The following is a 23,114-nucleotide window of genomic DNA, read 5'->3' as shown; positions in this document are numbered from 1 at the left end:
AATAAAAATAGAAAGCCTCACAAATGTATGGATTTTTTTTCTATCCTTATTAGGTAGGATGATGGGAAGTCTAGACTTACATGACTAACTGTGACTAAATGAAACTAATCTTTTTGAAATCAACCTGCCTATCTGTTTGTATTGACTGACTGGACCCTAAGGACACCAAAACTCTAGCCCAGCACTTTGGTGTCTTCCAGAAACACAAGGGAGCAAATATTTCCATCTACCTGCAGTGTGCTTCTATATTCTAGACCTGAAAGGAGTCATTTTAGAATATAGTCAGTCCGCTTTGTGCTCATTTGTTCTGATCACAATATATTCCTTATAAAAATTTATTTCACAGGGTACCTGGGTGGCTCAGTTGGTTAAACATCTGCCTTTGGCTCAGGTCATGATCCCAGGGTCCTGGGATCGAGCCCCCCCAACAGGCTCCCTGCTCAGCGGGGAGCCTGCCTCTTCCTCTCCTTCTGCTGCTCCCCCTGCTTGTGCTCTCTCTGTGTCAGATAAATAAATAAATTTTTTAAAAAAATTTATTTGCCAAAATTCCTGGACCTTCAAGTCCTCTCTAACTTACCACCCTGTTTATTTCCTTCATGGCACTTGGCTTTTGTGATTATCTCTTTGTTTAATTTCTCGTTGTCTGTTCCTCCCATTAAGACTGTAAGTTCTGAATGCTCACATGCTATACTCAGTGTTCAGCACAGTGCCTAAAACAGGGTGTGTAATCAATATTTTTTTTAATTAATAGCTCCAAAGTTGAACCCCTGTCCCACTAGTTTCCTCTGAGATACTACACGTTATCATACAGTGTGTACGCAGATTTGTAATCATCTTATGGAATGAGCATGTCATAATGACAGCAAACACTGTCTCAGAGCTTTAAGACATGCCAGGTGCTGTTCAAAGTACTTCACAGGTAGGATCCCAATTTTACAGATGAGTAAACTGATATGAACTCAACCTGGCTCCAGGGTCCAGGCACTCAACTACTACGTGCTAAAGGTTCCTGAAGTGATAGCTGTCACTCTCCTTTTCAGGTTATAAAAAGCAGGATTTAGTATGTAAATACAATAGAATAGTATTCAGCCATAAAAGGGAATGAGGTACCGACTCATGCTACAGCTTGGAGGGACCTCGAAAACATTATGCTAAGGGAAAGGAGCCAGATTCAAAAGTCATATATTGTGTGATTCCATTTATACCAAATATACAGAATAGGGAAATCCATAGAGACAAAGCAGATTAGTGATTGTCAAGGGTTGGGGGGGAAGAATGGGGAGTAATGGCGTAGCGGGGGTACATGGTTTCTGTTTGGGGTGATGAAAATGTTTGGGGACTAGATAGAGGTGGCGGTTGCACAACACTAATAACCACTGGTTGTTCACTTTAAAATGGTAAAGTTTATGCAATGTGAATTTCACTTGCATTTAAAAAGAAAAGCAAGACTTAATGCTTGGCGCTCACCAACTTTCACTGATCCCGTTTGAGGCTTTTCCACGAACAGGGTGGACAGCTGGGAATTGGCATTCTGCTTGTCTTGTTCCTCCGCAGCAGGTGATTCACCAAGAGACCATTCTAATGAGCAGAAAGGAGGAAAAGGATGATTTCAGGACCAAGTTCTTCTTAGGCAGACTTACCTGGGTTTGTTGTTCTCGTCAACGCTGAAGCTTTCCTTTGTCTAATAAACCTGGATAAATATAACATCATTCTCTCCATCCATCTCCCCTGCAGCCATCAGTAGAGAGTGACAGATTCCCATTCTTACAGGGATGCCTCTTTCATGACGGGATAAAGAACATTTTCTATTCCTAGAAATAGTAGAACTTTCCAGGTAGATTGTTACTCTGTGTTTGTTGCCAGCCATGGTTTCTTTGTTTTCCCATTCTGTCTGTCCCCTAACAGATAAACAAAGTGGGAAGTATATTAAGGCAGTACAATGTCATATTAGGTAAATGACTATAGCGTGCCACATCTATACAACAACAGAACTGGAAAAGACTAAAGGAATAAGTCAGTTTGTTGATCAACTGGGAAGGGTCAGACAGCCAAACCTGGCCTGGTATTTCTAGATTCCTTGCTGTTATATGATCGGATGATTCCATTAGGGTTGTATAAATAAGGCCAGAGTTCGACAATTAAGTAACGGATCATGACCTGCAGGCACAAATTTCAAGGATACTAGGTGCATCCTGCAAGAGGGGAGAAACAGAAAAAGAAAAATCAACCCTTTGAGGTTTTCCCGTGAAGAGAGAGAAGCTGAAAGTGAAGTTTATTTTCATTGTCTAGGTTGCACTCCAGGTGCTTAGCTGGTATTAATCAGCAGTCAACTTCAGTGAGGAGGGCAGGAGAGAGAACTGTAGACATTCCCTCTGTCTCCAAGAGCTAAATGTAGAGAAGTTCAGTTTCAGCCACTTAGTAACTGGGAAAAAAATGCATGGGTGCCAGCTGTCTGTTAATGTTTCTTGAAAAGAAGGAAAATCCATTTAGTTATTTTAGTTTATGTATCAATCATGCTGTCCATGGAGATCATCATTTTCACAATGAAGTTATACAATGTAGTCACATGATTATGTGTGAGCAGGGGAGGGGCTGGGGTATGTGTATGTGAAATTCATAGTAATAATGAATTTGTAACACGAGGACAGGAGCGTGTATTGTTTTTCCTTTTTATACCTACAAGTACCTGCAAAAGTGCCTGGCCCATAAGGCCCACAGTAGGATTGTAGTAGGCCCTAAACACGAATTTGTTGAATGAATTGTAGTGATTGCTGACAAGATGCATTTGGAGGCTTTTAGAAAATGTAATAAAGTTCTATGGAAACGTGAATTATTCTCTAACTTTAGCACATCCCCAAAGTGGAGATTTTCAGTTTCTTAATCTCTGTGTACTTGCTAATGTTAAAAAAGATAGTTATAATAACCACAAATGTGTGGTATATGTGGTTAAGTTCCTGTATTTGTGTGTGTGTCATGCAAAATTAATTATTTCTCAATACATTAGTTTTCTTGTAAGAGGATACATAATGAGAGAGTGCTAAAAAAAAAAAAAGCTACAAACCGAATAAAACAAAGATTAGTATCAAAACAGCTTCAAGAAATGAGGTCATTAGTGACTATATTAGGATGGGGTCGGGTGCCTTTCTCCAGGCGAGTGCTCACCTGAATCTTTTCTTTCGAGGGCCCGACTACCCACACCTGAAAGGAAAGCGTGATTTGGATGATACAAGGGCAAGGAGTGAAAATGGAGAGCTGACTTCAACCTTCCTGGATTCCCCCAAACCCCATCTCCCCTCATGATGGGGAGAAAGAACTAGAGTCAGCTTGGGTGGAAAATCAGTAGAGCTTCAACTATGAAAGCATCTATAAAAAGTATGTGTCTTATTTAAGAAACAATAATAAAGTAAAAGAATTCAAATGTCTAAAGAACAGGGGATAATGGCATATAGCTAGAAATAGGAGACAAACATTTTTGCCCCTAAAATTTATATCCAAGATTTACTAATCTTATTTATTTCACAAAGAAATTCTCCTTTTGTTAAAAAAAAATCACCATTAAAGCCAAGGTTTTCCCTCCTGGTAGGGGCAAAACCTGGTGCCCCTGTTCTGCACACTGTCTTATCAAGTTTCTCTGCCTTTTCTTTTTCTTTACTGTCAGTTAACAATAATTAAATTTGGGGTAAGGGGTTGGAATCATCCTAACCTGGAGGCAGGGCGCTAGGCGGGGAGGCTTCCTCTTCATCTGAAACAAGAAATAGGAATAAAAAGTCAAGAAGAAAAGGACTTTGTCCTGAGTAGCCTGCAAAAAGAGAAAGCTGAAAAAGAAGAGAAGAAAACACACAAAACACTTTGAACTGATAAGTAAGCCTTAGAAGACTCAGTACCTGAAAGATTAAACTCAATATTTCAGACCAAAGAGAAAAATAAGTAAGTAAATGGGTGAGAGAATAGAGAAATCCAATGAAAGTGTAGATTGAGAAATGAAACTCTGTGCAAATGTCTCATGTAACTGTACATTAGGAAAAAAATTAATGCTAAAAACCAAACCTTGACAAAGTCAACAATAGAGGTGTTTTCAAGTTCTTATTTTGTAACTAAAGTCAATGTCAGACATAATTCATATACCACAGTCATTTGGACATAGACATAAAAAAGCATAAATGAATGAGAACTCATTCTCCCCTGCCCCTGAAAACCTTGTGATTAATTCCCCTTTTTATATTTAGGAGACAAAAAGCAACATTGACTACATTAACTAAGATAAATAAATTTGTCATACTTGCTAAATTTACCAATATTTATTTTAGGAGCTTTGAGAGCATTTTCCCATGATTATATTGGTGTTGGCCAATGCTGTATACTTTTTTAATCTTTATGAATGCAGGTTTGTAAAATTCAAAATATGCCTTATAGTATTTTTGTGCAGAGGAACTGAATATTCTGTTTCCAAAATGTCTGAATTGCAAAGTGTCTTTACAATTTTAGATGCTTAAATAGGCATTTGGTGTTATCTGAATCTCTGCCCCTTGTTTCCCAAAGCATAAAAATTAATCTTTGTACTTAAAATACTAGAATGGTTGTGAATTTCAAAGCACAAACCTATATGACTATATAAAATAGGATACAGAAAACATATGCACACAGCTGTTAATTTTAAAGTGCTTTAAAAAATTCCCGACAAGAGGTAAAATAGCACATTTTTATATAAGCTATTAGAATAGTTACTACAAAGATTATTTACTAGCCTGAAATTTCTTTTCTAAAAATGCCACCCAGGAATATGTTTTATTACTTTTTAACAAAATAATGAATGTAATATGTAAAGAAACTTAATGTCATATCTTTGAAATCCAAGAGGGGATTCACTGAACACTGTGGGATTTAGGATTCTTCAGAGGAAACTCTCTGGGGTCAAGGAAGCTTGGAAAATGCTAAACTAAATAAAATTAAACGCATGTATTTTTCTGTATTGTATGGGTGTGCACTTACTGAAGGGAATCACGAAGACTGCCTTGTGCTAATGGGCACTGACATTGAGGGGTAGAGACAAAAAATGATCCAGCAGTTAGCCTTTCCCAAACTTCGTTCATTTTTCAATCCTTTTCTCCTGGAACATCCACTAACATTCCACAAAACTGTGCATTTGGGGAAGTATAGGTATGTCTGAGCTATTCCAGAACCCTGTTAAATAATCACAATTTTGGGCACCTGGGTGGCTCAAATGGTTAAGCATCTGCCTTCGGCTCAGGTCATGATCCCAGGGTCCTGGGATCTAGTCCTGCATCAGGCTCTCTGCTCCTTGGGGGGCCTGCTTCTCCCTCTGCCTCTCTCTGTCTATCTCTCATGAACAAATAAAATGTTTTCAAAAAAATAATCACAATTTTACATAACCAAAAATATCTTGAGATTTTTCTGTATTATTTGCCATGCATTTAATTCAGTGTTTAATATTTTATTCTTTTAACTTATTCAGAGGCTTTTATTTACTGAAATATGTAAAGAATCTTGATTTAAAGTCCTGTCAAAATTCTTGAAAATGAAGTTTTAAACCTCAAGCAAATCCTAAAAAGGAGCTTCTTTATTATATGTAAAGTAGAAGCTAGAACCATTTTGAGTCAAATGATCACTTCATTTTAGCCAGGTTTTGTGGTTGCTAGTTTGCTTTGTGCACTGCGCATGGTGAATTGAGTTAATCGTTTGGAATGCAAAATGACTGAAAAAAGAGTATTTACATACTTTCATAAAACTAATATGAAAGGAGAATCCACTTAGGCAAAAATTTGATAGGTGAGTAGTTTCAAAGTCCACTAAATGATGGAGGGAGGTGGGCAGGGGGATGGGCTAGATGGGTGATGGGCATTAAGGAGAGCACTTAGTGTGATGAGCACTGGGTGTTAGATGGAAGTGATGAATCACTAAATCCTACTCTTCAAACCAGTATTACCCGATATGTTAACTAACTAGAATTTAAATAAAAACTCGAAACAAACAAAAAAAACCTTTTGGAGGGACATGCCCAATTATTTTAGACTATTAATGCACCACGTATTAAGGCAGTGCTTCAAGGTATCATGAAATGATACTCTGGATGATCCAACATTACTTCCAAACAGCAATTACTTCTCAATTGGCGATTCATTGTGCGTATATTTTCAAATATACTGAAGTGCTAGAAAATATAATTGACCAGGGGCAAAGTTTTTGATTCCCTTTCAAAAGTAGCTTTGGTCCTGGCGTCCCATTAGATTGGGAAATGTAGTTAGGATGTTGGATCCTGACCTTAAATTCTTGAAAAGTTGCCTGCTTGAATTTGGTTGAATTGGATGAGAATGAAAGGTCTAATTGTTCTTATTTACTGTGGGAAAACAGGTTCTACTGCTAGAAGGGAAACCAAATATCCAACTCTTCTGGGTTGTGCCTAATTCAACAACACATATATGAAAGGCATGGCATCATACAAAGAATATTTTCAAACAAAACAAAAAATACAATATGTAAGTCATATTTTCTTTTTTTCTATTTCCAAGGGACTATCATGATGATGAAAAACATCTGTTTTTGGCTCCTTAGTATATAGCATATCTGAAGACCACAGACCAGAGCAGCAGACTCTCTCCCCTAGCTCATGGAAGGGAAATTTACCAAAGCAGAATTTTACTTCTTTAAGTCATGGGAAAATAGCAATTGTAAAACCATAAAAATGATTCTTGAAATAACTGAAGTTCCCAGAGAAGAAGGCCTGGAAAGTAGAGAAGAAACTCAGTCTCATATTACAAGCCTGGGATTTTAGGGGGGCACGCAGGAAATCTGGAATGCAGGGAGAAAACTGCAGAGACAGTAGAATATATAGATTCTTATGATTCTACATACTCTCTTCGGCATAGAATAACTTCTACCTATGGTTGATTTAAGTTGCCTTTCAAATTAATTTTAAGTCATACAAACTTGGGACAATTGGTCAGTTTTGAAAAGACCAAAAAGCACATAAAATTAAAATATATGTGACTCTCAACAAACCTCACTTAACTGCTGATATAATACCTTGTTTGATTGTGACCAAGTTCTGAATCCTCAAGCAGAGAAATCGGTTGTGGGAAACGTTGGCTCCCATGACCAAAATAACAACAGCGGCAACAACAACCATGTTGCAACAGCATCAACAGCTAACATGAATTCATCATGTTTGGAGGCATTTGATTAATTTATCATAGTTTCTTAATGAAAAGGCTCATGCCTTCACACCTTGATGCTTCTAAAATCAGAATTCATCCTACAGTAAACACATATATTTGATGAGTTTTTTCTCCTCCAAATCTATTAAATCAATGTTGCAACTTATAATGGTCGTGTCCCAGAATTGGAAAGTATGGTAATATTAGCTTTTAACAAAGATCATTACAAAAAAGTAATGTAATTAGAAAGCATAGAGAAAGTCTATGAGATGGTTGGTTTTCTGATACCTAAAGGTAAAATTGCACAAAAAAATTTTAGCATGTGAATAAAAAGCACCAGAATAATAAAGTTATTGCAGAAAAGGGATCTAAATGAAGAAAAAGAGTTTAATCATTTTTTTAATTTAAAGTTTTCATATCATTTAGGAGAAAACTTGCTGGAACTTGTGCTGATTCACTTCCTCATCTGCCAACCACATTCACGCCAAATGAAAGATTCTTCATCTCAAGTTATGTGAGATCTTTAATATGCACAAGGTTCATTCACGATAGTTTATGTGGTAATATTAATGTTAATGCCTGGAAAAAGAAAGTAAGTCTTTATTTACTTGCAGTGATTACCGAAACCAAATATTTTTCTGGAAGAAAAATAAAAAGAGGTAGTAAATATCCCAGTTGAGCTGACCAAAATATAGACAGACTATAAACTATTAAGATGCAAAAACAAAAAAATTGTTTTTAAATGTCAGAAGTTAGGCATTGAAATGAATACTGCTCTTCAAAGTGGTCTCTGATTCTAATGTTCTGACACATCTGGAAGCACTCCCAAGACCAGTTTTGAACTTCCCTTACAGCCAATTGTTAAGGTAGAGAAGAGACCCAATCTCATTACCCTGTGTTCACATGTACCAAGGTTGGCTGACTAAAGAAAGTGTGATCCCACTTGATCACCCACATTATTCTCTACACATGGCCCTCCATGACAATTGTCTGCTTTCAAAACTGTCCTCTGATGATGGTCGCTCTCCCCTCCAAAGCTCCCTAAAGTTGGCTCCAGGATCGCAGGACCCAGCAGCCAGACCCGTGCCTGGCACAGAGCCAACACTTAGTGAAAACTTGCTGAATAAACGGACATTCGAATAAAAGACAGAACTTTGGTCCCCCTGAGAATATAGAAAAGAAGAACCGATACTTAGTACTCCATTGATTGCCACCTGTATTATTTGGAGGAATTCTAAGCCATGGCAGCTTTGTTTTTATGAGGACGTTGCTTCCCAGTACGATTACTCTAAAAGAGATTTGTGCATCTAATTTCTAGTATTGCTGTTTGGTTACACACATTTCTATATCATCATCTCTCTTGCTTCAGTTCCAGGACAAAGTTGGCAGTACTAGGGAGCAGGGTAGCTGGATAGACAACGCCAGAGGCAAGCAAGCAAATAAACAAACACATATTAAAACCCCTTCCTGGGAAATCAGCTATTTACCAGATAGAGACCTTTAGTAAATATGAAAAATTTGGCAAATCTAACCACAAACACTACTTATAAGATTGATATAGGAACCAAACAACATTCTGCAGCTATAAAAAAACTTTTCAGAACATTTCCAGATTGTTGCCAAAAATTTCAGGCAATCTTAGAAAAATATTAAGGCTACATTGCTGTGAAAAATGTTCTTACTGGTGATAGTCTTGGAGCTATTAACTGAATATACTTCAACTAATTCGATAGAGGACTAATTAAAGTGCTGAAAATGTACTAATATCCAGGCATGACCATTTTCAATAGTTTTAAGTGAGTTGGCCTTACAGTAAAAATCATACCTCTGTTCTGAAGAAGAACACTCAGAATGCACAGCACCAGTGTCTCATCCTCAATCTCATTGACTAAGAGTATGCATGGGATATTCATACTCCTGTCCAACAAACATGGTAAATGGAAATACAAATCTATGTAGATGACCACTGTCTATATGATCAACAGCTAAGCCCGCCTGGAAATTCAGTTGTTCATTCTACAAGTATTTATTAGGAGATTACCACATGCAGCTCTCTGCCAAACACTGGAAGAAATGAGCTAAGGGGACCAAAGAGGTGTTAAGACATGGTGCCTGACTGTCAGAAAACTTACAACCTGTTAGGGAAAGGAGTGAACCACTAATACGTGATTTAGTAACAAAAGCAATAGGTCCAAGAGAAATCAGGAAGAGGAAGGGCAGATGAAAGTGAGCTAAGACAGTCAAGCGGAAGCTGCACAGAGGAGTGGAACCTGAATTGACTGGTTAAAGAACAATGAGATGGGCTGAGGGCTGGGGGAGGGTGAAGGGCAGGGAGGGACACTCTGGTCAGTGCTGGAGAACAGGTCTTACTGCACCTGTCAATCTTGTCTATGCTCATGCAAGCCTTCTTTCTCAGCCAGGGAAATACATACAGCCATGATTATTGTGTCTACCTTTTATTTAAGCATTTTCTTTGAAATTTCCCTGACCTTGATGAAAGTGAGAAATAGTTGAAGAGGATTGTGTGTTAGGAAATAACTTCCAACCACCTACTTTATTTAGGGATGTCACTTTGTATCATAAACTGATTTGCTTCCTAGTCTTGTAGAGCAAATATAAACATGGTGGTTTATGTGGTTGGGCACGTGACTACCTGTGGCCATGGCCTTGCTTAACTTCTGCAAATGTCAGAAAAAGTGAGGCTAGGGGCGCCTGGGTGGCTCAGTCGTTGAGCGTCTGCCTTCGGCTCAGGTCATGATCCCAGGGTCCTGGGATCGAGCCCCGCATCGGGCTCCCTGCTCCGCGGGAAGCCTGCTTCTCCCTCTCCCACTCCCCCTGCTTGTGTTCCCTCTCTCACTGTGTCTCTCTCTGTCAAATAAATAAATAAATAATCTTTAAAAAAAAAAAAAAGAAAAAGAAAAAGTGAGGCTAATTTCAGGATTCCCTAGTCATCTAGCCTTGCTCTTTCATCATACTGTGTTCTGCATATAGAAAAGAGTTTTTCTTGATTGGTTGACTGGTTGATTTTAACCATTTTCTCATTTAAGCATACAGATATAATATGATGACTTTTCACATCAAGGGTCAGGCGCAGGCTTTGTTTGAACATTGACAGCTTGCCCTCTGGGATTAAATCATCTACTTTTTTGGTTGAGCCTTACAGCCTAGTCCAACCACCTTTCCAAATTTGGAAACAGGGGTGTATGCCATTGGCCTTGTAGAGAATAATGTTACAATAGCTTCAGCCAGGATGCCTAAACATCCTTGAACCCATCTCATGGAAGGAGTTCTAGGAGTTTGCACTGTCTGCATTCCATAAGCAAATAACCTTCAGACTGTAGCCCACGTGGCCAGGATTAGTGTTCATGTTACTATCCATGGGAGCCACTGAAGGTCAAGGACAAAGTGAGGGCACTAACATTATGTGTTCATTTATGAGAATGTAAGTTCAAGGTAGCTGAAGAAAAGAGGTCCAGTGTACTGAAAGAAAGAAAAAAGTATTTACTAATGTATAGGAGACAATAATACCAGAGGAATTAGGTAATGAAATATGACATAGTAAGCACAAAGAAATACTTAGCATAATTTTGAGGAGCATCCAAAACAAAGAGAAACATCTTATTGCAATCAGGAAAAAATTGGTTATTCCAAAATTTAAACTATGTGATTCAATTCACAAGTAAAAGATGAACGCTTACAAATGATGATACAAACATATAGGCAGAATTGTCAAATCTACCCCTGTGAAAACTTTCTTTTGTGGAAGAGTAATGCTCCTTAGCTTAGAACAGTTGGTCAGTAATGACAATGACTTCCTCCATGGGGAGACAAAGGAATGAATATTTCATGGATCCACAGCAGTACATGATAAAGATTATTCATTTTTTCAGATTGGACTATCTTCATATAAAGTAAAAATAGAATAATATTATAGTGATAAATGAGTTTTCCAATTCAATAAGGAACAACATAATGTTTGCTTAAGGTTGTACTGCCAATACGTATAAGCCATTATGTAAGTCTATGCAAATACAAAGTGCTACAAAATGAGGTGCTAGCCTTCAACATTACTAGTGGAACCTGGAAGAGTTCACACAGTAACACAAAAACAGTTCATTTTTAAAAAAAGTTATGTGTAATCCAGATAACTTTCCAAATTGGTGTAATCCCCAAAAGACCAGACACCTCTTTTCCTTCACATGCATGTAACTTGCAAACTACCAGTTAATTTGCTGACATCTCAACAAATACTTGTGATGTTTTTATCATTGTTGTTTTTCTTTTAGAAATGTGTATCATGAAAACTGATTCATTGTGCTGACTGGTCATGCAGATAAGATGCAAACAAAGAACTCTAAACCACACTGATGAAAGGTAATGCAGAGTTCTATGGGACCACCATGGCAATCATTACTGACCTCTTTCTGCTTCTAATTTTGTTGAATTCAGCTTGTTTTCCCTCCTTCCAACTCACCTTTTGCTGGTGTAGTTCCAGCCTCCTTCTCTTTATTTGGTTCTGTGTGGAAAGTATAAGCACATTTTTAAAAGTGTCTTAAAGAAAGCATTTTATTGTGTGTGAGCAATGGGTGGAGGGTGGGAGAGAAGAAATTAATGACAACAGAAGAGATCATAAATGATGCTACATATTCATTCATTATGCGATACATGGGTTATGAATTTGGGAATGATAATGTAGAATCACATTAAACTTTTAATAAAAGCGATGAATAAATCTGATCACTTTTGAAAAAAGTATACATAGAAACATGCAATACAGATTTTGTTAAAATATACTTAGCTATGCTGGGACTATGTTACACACTCATGTGGAAGTGAGTATAAAATGTGGATTACTTCATTTTAGATCTCAAACGGGACTGACTTTTTAAGGAAGCTTGACGCATGTAATGATTCCAATTGTTTGAACTTCTAGTTAATATTATAGTAATGAGCCAGGGTATAAAATCTGTACTTGTCCAGTAGTTTCAAGGAAAATATTTTGGTGCACGTACTAATCTTCTAGGTTGAGTTGAGTGGCAATAAATGCAACCTGAGAGCAGTAACATCCGATTTCATCAGCTGAGAGAGACCATCTAGCTTACTTCTCTCTGTCCAGAATCATATTAATTTAGATACCTGCAAATGGCATCTGACTTGTGATATATGTAGGAGAATAATTATTTTAAGCATGAATTCTCTCTCTTTCTTGGATTGATGAACAGAGGTCTGAATCTCAGTTAACTAATAACTATTTTAGCAGAGTTTGGGAGGAGACTTGTTTAACAACAGTAGGTCAGTATTATACAATGAATATGAAATATGCCTATGCCATAATAAGGGAAACTTTAGGTGGCCAAATGACAGCAACTGATCTGAAGAATAGAAGGGAAAGGTTATGTCTGTAATGACCTGTAGGTTCTCAGTGTACTCAATACTGTCAAAAATAAATTGGTATGTGCAAGGAGAAAACATACCAAAGAACATCCACATCCTAAGAAGAATGTCACACATCTATATTGGCTAAAGGGAAACTAAACTGAGCTTGTCCCTGTTTGAACTCACATGGTGCTGGGCCTCCTTCATTCATTTACTTTGACACATTTTGACACATTCAATATTCTTCTATATTGCTTAAGGGTTTTGAGTATGTGAATCTAGTATTCTTAGCTGGACAAAGGGGCTCTTGTGAACAGTCAGATTTCTCAAAGTGCCCTCCTGAAAATGATCTCCAGGATGGAAAAGCTTCATAATCCCCTTATAAATGTCCATGCAAAAAGATCACCAGCAAATGAGGCCTAGTTAGTTTCTGCTTTCAGCTAGACTGTGATCCACAGTGACCTCTCACCCCTTTTCATCACACCATATTGTCAATTCAAGAAACCCTGCATTAAATCACAGATGGCCTTGTGAGGTTCTCCTAGTATTGTCTTGTGTTTCAATATGGTGGTTGTATTATACTGAGGTGTTCTCCAGGCTGTATTTTATCTTCTACTTGGTTGTAAGAGAACAGAATCCAGGGAAATGTTTTCCACTTAGAGTTCCAATCCTGTTCTCTTCCTTAGGTCTATGTGAACACAAAAGCGGACTTCACCTGCTGTGCAAAGTAGTAATGCCCACTGTCACTGAGCATTCCCTCTACCGCCCAGGAGTTCCCTACAACTCTTTATGCCTTGCTTTTTTGTTGCCACCTGGTGGACAACAGGGTACTAAGAACTGGAGGAGCGGAGCCTCAGAGGCCACCAAACTGTCCTGGAAACTGTTTCTCCAGATGCTTGATGGTGACATAGTTCAAGTGGGCAGAGGGCTGCTCATCTTCCAGGACTGAGCTGGAATGCGTTCCCTACTCTCACAAGAAAGATGTGGACTTTGTTTGCCTTTAGCTCTATGTGAAAAAGTGTTGCAAATCCTTCATCCCCTTGGAGGCTCAGGCTCCACAACGCTAAAACATGGGCATAACAACAACTTTGGCGTCACTAGAAGGGTTTCATAAGTGTATGACATGCCATCCAAATCAGTTAACATGAGAGGGCTATATAAACACAATGCATTATTGTTATTATTACTACTGTTATTATTATTATAAACTTATGACAAGTGTGGTCATCCCACTTCTCCACAGGAGTTAGGTTAAAACTCACAGCTTCAGTGGAGGCCAGATCATGCTGGGATAGACGTTCTGTATTTGTGGCCCAGACACGTGAAGTGGTATTTTTACTCACCTGGGGCTGGGGCTGGGGCTGGGGCTGGGGCAGACACTTCATTTTCTGGAAATGAAAAGAATAATGGAAGTGTTAGTCTCACTTCTCACAGGCAAAAGCTATTTTCCACAGCCCTAGGCTGCACTCAACTCCAGGCAGCCAACTCACCTGTACTGACAAGAGGGATGGAGCAGGAAAAGCATCAACCTGTGACCAAGTCACACTGCCTTTTGGTGTATGGTGTGAGGTGAGGATCTAAATGGTATTCTATAGACTTCCATGGTGTACTGATGGACACAGCACAGGTAAAATGGGGATCCGGGGTGTCCTTGCCAGTTAGTTATCCCCTCAGGCAGCAGGCAGAGCATTTAATGGCACTGAGCCTGTTTTCCTTTTCTGGAAAAGTGGACGTGACACCCATCCCATATGCATAGGTTGCAAAGAGGATGATGCATAGGTTGCAAAGTACTCACATCCTGTAGAGCCTAAGGTGAGGATGGTGCTCGGTAATGAGAGCCCGCTTTCCCCAGAGAGCAAGGACACTGCAGCATCTCTTATCATGAGGCCAACCACTGCTCATTGAGAAACAGAATCAACCCCTCTCCCAGTCATTTCTGGGAGTGCACATACCTGGAGTAGACTTCTTTCCTTTTTTAAAAGTATTTTATTTATTTATCTATTTATTTATTTGAGAGAGAGAGTGCATGAGAGGGCGAGGGGAGGGGCAGAGGGAGAAGGAGAGAATCTCAAGCAGACTCCACGCCCAGCATGGAGCACAGTGCAGGGCTTGACCGCACGACCCTGAGATCATGACCTGAGCCGAAATCAAGATTTGGAAGCTTAACCGACTGAGTCTCCAGACACTCCCTGGAGTAGATTTCTATCCACACTTATCCAAATTTTTGAGAGCTTTGGTTTTGAGGTTTTATATCTGGCTTTGGATATCCAGAATTATAGAGCAGTCTGGCAGTGAATTCTGTTAAAGAAACTTCTGTTAAAGAATATACTATGTCCAAGTAGCTAAAGGCATATCCCATGACCAAAAGGCATGGAATTTCCCCTGTTGAATCCCCATGGATTCCCTGAACTGGGAATTAGTGACCTGTGTGTGAATCAGCTTCTCCTACTCTAGGGCAGTTAATGAAGGTAATCTCTTTTAAACTTATTTTCTGCTTGATAAATAAATATCAAAGAAAAGTTTTCATATTATAAGCACATGTGGGATCCCAGGAGCTTTGTCTTTGTCCAGATCTAGGATTTTCTACTTATTTTCCCCACAGCTGCCTCTTTCCAAGCAAAGAGGAAAATAGCTCACAACAAACAGTTTAGCCCAAAGGTTATCACTATGCATAGTCCAGGCAGGCTGGAATGAACATGAAAGAAAGAATGGACTGCACCCCAACAGAAATCAAGAAAGGAGGAACACAGGACTGTCAGGATGCCACAATGTCTCCTTCCATCACAATTTTTGTGTGTGTGCTGGGTATAAACTCAAAATTAAAAAAAAAAAACAACAACAACAAACTATTTTCATTCAGATGACCATAAATATGTTGCTATTTACTAAAGAGGGAGAAAAATATAAAACCAAAGGAGAGAAAACTTATAACCTTATGGCAGAAGGTAACGTGGCAGGAGCAATGTAGTTTGAAGATATAGTGAAACAAGTGTCCCTTGGATGGCATCGAGGGAAATGCTTTAGTTTCTTCACCACGTCATGGGAAGGATCTGTAGTGCCAGGTCAACCAGAAGACAAAACCCTGGGCCAAAGCATTTTATTTTCAGAGATCTGAGTGCAGAAATGGAAATCTAATGTTGACTCCTTGGCTTTGGGTGAGTTGTTGCAGCACATGGATATCAGAATACAGAGAGCAAGAAGCCAACTTCTTTGGCATACTATCTTTTGGACAGGGTCATTGTTGCCTAATGCCCGAGGACCTCTGCCTGGCTCTCCCTGCAGACAAGTTTCTCTGCCCTACAGCTGCAAGGATTACTTAATGCCCCAACTGTGTTTCATCCTGTTATTCTACCAGACAGGGTCTCTCTTACCTATTTGGTTAGGTCTACACTCTTTAGGTTCACATTCAAAGCCATTGCCAGTGGGCACTTCCTCCTTCCCTCTCCTTAGCCCACCCTGGTGGCCCCCTCTGTTCTAGAGCTAGTTTCTCTTTTCAACTTCTGACCTTTCTGCCCCTGAGAAGAGTGATGATCTTCTCCTCAACAGACCTTTTGTTTATTCTCTGAATGTGGTTGTGTCAGGTAGACCTCAGTTTGAATCCTGACTCTACACCTTATTAGTTGTGTAATCTGGGGCAATTCCTTAATCTCTGTCAGCCTTAGTGTCCTCATCTGTGAAATAAAAGCAAGGTGCTAATCTAAGTAAAGTGTAAGCACAGCTCCTGCATGTAGATAGGGCTCTATAATTTACAGCAATAACTACTACTGTTATTTTGTCAGTCTTGGTCTATCTTTTTGATACTTCTCTGAGGATTCCCAAAGCTAATTTTCCCTTCTGTTCCCCTCCCTTATTCTCTTGGCATTCTGGACCACATGATAATATACTCTTCATTCATTAATTATTTTAAAATTATTTTCCATTTATCTCAGTGTATCTATGTTTCTTTTCCCTCCCAAATGAGTAAGGAAGGACAGGGATCTTTCATTTCCTTTCCTATCTCCCTAGCACCTCACTTTATTGTTGGAAACACATTAAATGCATAGTGAATTGATAAAAAAGAATTCAAAGGGCTTCATTGGTGATCGTGTAGGGACTATCACATTGGCCATGATTTCTCAGCATCTATGTAAACAAAAGCCCATTTTTGTAAGGGAAGCTGTGGTTACTTAAAATCCTGTTTTGGAAGTAAGGCCAAGGGTGAAATCTAATCAAATAAATAAAAGAGAATTATTCTGGATACTGAAACTGTAAATGTGTTCTGAATGTGAATTGTCCATTTCCATTGTGTTTGTAGGCCCCGTGTTCTATGTAAAAGCCCCCAAACCAAAACAAAATGAGAACTTAAAGGGCTTAGTTCAACTTCCAAGAAATCCACAGAACTTCCGATCATTAACAGCCAACTGTATTATAGTCAGAACTACAGAAATATTATAGGATATTAATGCTGGTATTTTTAGAATGTTTGCAGGAAGTGGAAGTAGGAAAATACATGCCTGCCTAGTATGGAGGCAGAGCCAGAACTTTTCCTTCTTAAAATCATAGAAACCCTGTTTCTTTATAGCTAGTGGAGGAATAAATAGGTAACAACTACTTTTGGCACCCACTGCATGAAGGGCGCAGTGTATGTTAATGTATGTTCATTCTTATCATCCTTACTACTCTCTGAAATCAGTGCTTTAATCATCCCCATTTTGCAGATGGGAAGTGAGGCCCTCCGAGGTCCCGCAGCCCATGAAGGGTGGAGCCAGGCTCTGCCCCAGGTCTGCCTGACCAAACCTGGGCTTTGCCACATGAGGCTGCATTTCCCTTCTCAGCTGTCATACTTGGTGGAGGCAGAAGTGGATTGATGGACTTTTCAGAATTGGTTGGTCTTATCGCCATGGCCACATAGCCTCCAAAGGATGTTGTCCTATCTGTAGGAGTGGAATGTGCCTCAAGTTCCTTTCCTATGCAGTGGAAACAATAGCATAACCTATCTTAAGAGTTGTTGGCAGAAACGGATGAATTCCTGTGGGAGTAGGGAAGGTGGTAGACACTATATACACTTTAATCTCTCTTTCTATGGTTATCATTGTTACCGTCACCATTTTACTCTGACACACCTGGGAGAACGACACTCCTGTTTTTCCACACGCCACTCACTAGAGATTTGCTTTATTTCTAGGTCTGTGGCATCATGTTAGAACATGCTTGGAATTGGGGTGGGGGCTGAGGAAGCAGAGGAGGTAGGCCCCTCACTCCCCTACTGTAAAATGGTAATAATAATTGATGTTTGATGAAATTTACATACACTGCAGTCTGTACAACATAGATAAATTGACCAGCCAGAAAAAGATGAACTCGCAATAGTTTTCAAGACATTTGAAACAAAGAATTCCAGCTGTCCTAGACCTGGAGAAATAGGAAAACTGGAACAGTAAAGGCCATGCATTAAAGGAATTAGACTGAAAATGCATGATTGCAGGTACGTCTCAGGACCCCAAAGCATCTCCTTTTGCCTTAAAGGAACTGCTCTTGCATTTCTCTTACTCCAAGGCATCTTTTGTCACCGACAGGTTCTGCCATGCCCAGCTTCACCCACGCCTCTAAGAGCCATTTGCATGTTCCCCAGATTCATTAGCTGCCTCTATGACAATGATTCATTCATAACGATTTCCACAGTACCCACTGAATGGGGACTGTAGGAAGAAGGACCCAGGCAACCGGAATTCATTGAGCATAAATCCATTATAAATCTCACAAGAGTGGGCATTTATAAGATAAGATGCTTGTGTGTAAGAAGCTCACAGGTTGGGGCACCTGGCTGGCCCAGTCAGTGGAGCAGGCAACTCTTGATCTTGGAGTTGTGAGTTCAAACCCCACGTTGGGTATAGAGATTACTTAAAAAATTTTTTTTAATTAAAAAAAAAAGAAGCTCACAGGTAAATTAACTACTCTTTTCTATCAAGTTAGTCACGAAACCAGGTGGCTTTGCACTCTCAAAACATTCGAAACTCACAACATTTGTAGTTCCTCTAGTGCCTCTGAAATTGCTGTGCACATAGGAATCACCTGGGGTTTTGGTCAAGTGCAGATTCTGATCCTGGGGGTCTGTGGCAGCGTTCAGGTTTCTGCATTTCTAACAGGCTCCCACGTGATACTGATGTTGCCAGTCCACAGCCCACACTGAGCAGGTAGGCTCAGACTATGCCCTAAATATCACCTGATCCTGTCCCATTTCAAACGTGACTGTGAATGGTAAAGGGTCTACAGTACATGGGGACTTCTCCTCTCCGATCACAAGCTTCTTGAGGACAAGGCCTGTCTCCTCCTCCTTTTTCAAATTCTGCACAGCAGGTGCTCTATAAATATAGTTGACCGGCAGGCTGTTCCTACCCGCACAAAAGCCCCTTCTCCTCGCTGCCAAGAAATCAAGAACCATCCGCTGGCTCTCCCAGGGCAGCTTTCTTCATCCGCGTTACCCACAGGGAACACTATGTCTCCCACTGGCGACCCTTCTGCTGGCTGAATGCTGAGAGGCATTCGCCCCACCCCATCATTTCTAACAAGGGCAGGAGAGCAATCAGGCTGGAGTTTTGGCCCTCAGTGCCCATACAAGTCTTGCCTTTCTAAAGAATTCCCCCTTTCAAAATCTGGGCTGCATTTCTTAGCAAATAACCTTCAATCAGCCGTGCCACCTCCACGGTCAACTAGCTTAGCCCTGTCCAAACGCTCAGGAGGCACCAGCCTTGGGAAGCTCTCCACGTCTTTAGATTTAGTGCAAAAGGTTTTTTATTGAACGGAGGCCCTGCTATGCTTGTGCTTATTCAAAAACCCAAAGGCAAATTTTGTAAGACTTTTGTGCCAGGTGAATAAAGTCGGGTTTTTGTCTCCCTCTTCCATCCTCCCCTATGGTCTTGATTAGGAAACACACAGATAGGATGGACTAAAGGATATATAAGTTGCTGTTTTAAGCTTCTTTTTAATAAAAGGAAGAAACTCGGAAACCCAGAAAATAATAAGCCCAAGGAAATATTTTTTGGGACAACATAAAAACTAACTAGATTCTGAACCAGTAAGTAAAGCTACCTCCTTCCTCCTTAGGCAAGGGCGGCTGTTCTTTGATCCTTTCTAGTTCACAGATATAGACTTTCTCTCCCTCTGCAACACTGAAACGCGTTCAAAGGGCTTGATCTATTTATGGTGGATTTTTCCTATGACCACCTTACTGTAAAAAGCACAGGTATGCTACCAATGGCATGCTTGCACCGAGAGTGCCAGAGCATTCTAGCTGCAGGGCGCTGGTCGCAGCTAGCAAACAGACAGCCCATATGTGGCCTTGCTGCTCTGCCGGAAGACCAGGAACCCAGGAACTCCATAAGTGGTTTGGCTTTCTCCGATGCAGTCCATTCCTATTTTCCACGATCAAGGGTTCCATGGTCAGTAAATTGAGGGAGGAAAAAAAAATCTTCAGTCTTAGGAGGCATTAATAAACCTGTATGTGTCTCCACACCAAAATGATATAAACATCCCAGCTCTCTCCTTCCCTTGGGCTCACGGGCTCATATAATACATTGTTTGACCTACTTAAAAATATTTTATGGGCCCTCAGGTGCAATGTAATTTAGCCTTTTGCTAGCTTGGAGAGCATAATTACAACATATGAATATGTTGTATGGCATGGAAAAGACAGGAAGAACATATAATAACGGTTGTTATCACTGAGTGGTAGGATTATAGGCCTTTTTTTGTGGCTTTCTTCTTGTCGCTTTCTTGGGATAAAATAAATGTGCCAAAGGCATGCTTTGGTGACTTGGTGTGCAGGAGAAGACTGTTGTTCCTAACTATTATTTATTCTCAAAGTCGCACTCTTGGTTTGAAATAAACTACGTGAATCCTTTATTTTTGTGAACATTGTGGTGAATGAGGCTCTATCTGGCCAACTCTTGTTTTTGTCATTTTTGGTAATACAGCAAATTATCTTTCTTCTTAGGTTAAATAGGCTAAACACTGTCTGGCATATCCCCCGTTGATAGTGGGGTTTGGCACTGTGTGCATGTGGCAGCCTAGACCTCATAGGCCCAGCACAATGGAAACTGCTTTAATATAAAATATTATTTGCACGGAGGTGTTAATAATGCTTAGGAGAGGTTTTGGTTATATGAATTATAAGCGTCACCAAAAATATCAGCAAACACAAAATGCATTTGTACTGGTCATATTTCTTATGCATCAAAATCTAGATTTTGGACATAAATGAATGTGTAATGTAACATTTTCACAGTTATATGCTTAATTTGTCCCCTATTTTATTCATTATAGGCTGTGGGTGTGGATATCTTATACCTTGGGATTTAGGAAATTAGACATATTTTTAGAGGCAATTCTTTATTGATTTATAATAGTGATTCCTAAAGTATGGTCTGGGATCCTCAAGAGCTCCTGAGACTTTTCTGGGGAGTCTATAAGGTCAAAACTATTTTCATAATAATGCTAAGACATTATTTGCCTTTTTCACTCATATTCTCTCACGAATATGCGGAGGATATATAATGTGTGGTGACATCAATGCTCTGAAACTAATAGAACGGGTACTGTGTATTTTTATGTTTTAAAAATTTATCAATTTTAATTTCTAACATAGTAAAATTGATGGATATAATGCATGTAAAAAAACACATTTTAGTTTCTCAGTAATTATTAAGTGCCAATGTATCTGAGACCAACAAGTTTGAGAAACATTTAGAATTTATAGTAAATCTTCTTAAAAAACTGTTTTGTGGGCGCCTGGGTGGCTCAGTTGGTTAAGCAACTGCCTTCAGCTCAGGTCATGATCCTGGAGTCCCGGGATCGAGTCCCGCATTGGGCTCCCTGCTCAGCGAGGAGCCTGCTTCTCCCTCTGACCCTCCCCCCTCTCATGTACTCTCTCTCATTCTCGCTCTCTCAAATAAATAAATAAATCTTTAAAAAAAAAAATTATTTTGTGTCTGTGCACTTTAGAAAAAAATAAACTCATGTCACATGCTCCATTTAGGAAAAATCTGTAGCCTTGATTAATAAAACGAATGAAGCAGTCAAAATAAAAGCCATAAACTGATTTGGTGGGCTGAAATATAACTTATTTTCCTTTGTGTACAGTACCCGAGACAAAAGGGCAATATTGTCTAGTACCACCGCCCCTACTCAGAATTCAGCTATCTAGCCAACCTCACTTGTCCAGATAACAGCTGCTGACCAGCCAATTTAGAAGGGTCTCCAAAATGCAAATTTGGATTTGTCTCCAGCTCCCCAAGCCCTGTGCACTGAGAGTGCAAGTGCTTTTCTCATAAGAGAGCCCACCCAGGTCCTCAGCAAGCCTGGGAACTGGGACTAGGGTGAGGCAGGCCAGGGGCCAGATTTAAGGAAGCACTCACTCACAAGTGCCAATCCAGCACTTGCACGACCCTGAGAGTGAGTGCCTCCTTAAACATGATGCCGCAGGTGCCCCATGGACACTCCACAGTGCAGCCCCACTCAGGGGGATTAAAGACCTGGCCTTGGGTCCACAACAAACAACAAAGAAAAGAGAGGGCAGCTTCACATACTGACAACAAGAGTAATAAAAGAAGACAGCAGACTTGTAGCAAGGGATGAAACAGGAGGGCTATGAAAAACTGGCCACAAATTCAAAATACAAGTAATATGAGCTCATTTAATACAAAAGCAAATAATTTGGGCTCTCAGGATACACTAACTGACGTTTATAATTTAAGACACAGTTAAGTTATAGGCAACTGTCCTTTGTTTTTAAAAGCAAGGAGTAATATGTTGTATTTTTGGTATGTTTCTATCCAAATTGGTTGAAATAATAAGGTTCAAGAGCGAAATAAATTCTTAGATATCCAAGGAAACCAGCTGTTTCAGAATTCTTCAGTCAGTTAAATCCATATTCATTTACTGTGGCTAAATATTGCCAGACCGTATTTTAAGGTTCTGAAGAGATGAAGTCCAATTGTGCATCAAGTATGCAAATTTTCAATGACTCATTATTCAGCTTGATGGAATTTCCCTGAACCCACAGGATCTTTTCCCCCTCCTAGTCAAATTGTTCTTATGTCTTTCTAATTACACATGTTTCAACTTCCAGATGTCATTCCACACAGGAAGAGGATTAAGATATGGTTAGAATTGCATAGCAACAGACAGCTTCTCACTGTTAACATGGGGCTTGCTAAGATCTGATGAACTGTCTCTTTTGCATTATTCTTACCATATCTTGAAGTAAGAATCAAACAGGGGTTGGAGCGGCATAGATGGGGGTGGTGGTGTGGGAAAATCTCTACTCATATGAAAAAGTTTAAAAATTTAGCACAGGTCACAAGGAAATTATTGCAAAAGTGATTCGAATTGTTAACAATGTCCCCTTTTAGTCCCTGATTATGCCTCTCCCGGGGGTCTGTTCCTGGGCAGACCATCAGCATAATCACACCACTCTTACGTGGTTCTATGGTTATCAGATAAATCCCCTAAAGGCCTTGCCCCAACGCATTGCTGGGCCTCAGATTGGGTGACTTTTTAAAAATAGAGGAAGGACAGGCCTGCTGCCAG

General features: G+C 39.7%; 1 protein-coding gene across 1 annotated transcript in view; it reads right to left on the bottom strand.

Moving 5' to 3' along the window:
- Positions 1 to 17,429, bottom strand: part of MYBPC1 (myosin binding protein C1) — a 71,690-nt gene extending 54,261 nt beyond the window's left edge. The window contains exons 1-4 of the mRNA XM_032416908.1: positions 17,325 to 17,429; positions 3,704 to 3,815; positions 3,163 to 3,198; positions 1,468 to 1,578 (exon numbers count right to left, since the gene is read on the bottom strand). Of these exons, the coding sequence (XP_032272799.1) occupies positions 1,468 to 1,578; positions 3,163 to 3,198; positions 3,704 to 3,815; positions 17,325 to 17,429 (364 nt within the window). The remainder of the gene's footprint in view (positions 1 to 1,467; positions 1,579 to 3,162; positions 3,199 to 3,703; positions 3,816 to 17,324) is intronic.
- Positions 17,430 to 23,114: the final 5,685 nt, after the last annotated feature.

The sequence above is a fragment of the Phoca vitulina genome, unplaced genomic scaffold (assembly GCF_004348235.1).
Source record: "Phoca vitulina isolate PV1807 unplaced genomic scaffold, GSC_HSeal_1.0 scaffold19, whole genome shotgun sequence".
NCBI classification, from domain to species: Eukaryota; Metazoa; Chordata; class Mammalia; order Carnivora; family Phocidae; genus Phoca; species Phoca vitulina.
Note: the sequence above shows the minus strand (reverse complement) of the source record. Positions and strands in the feature narration are given on the sequence as shown.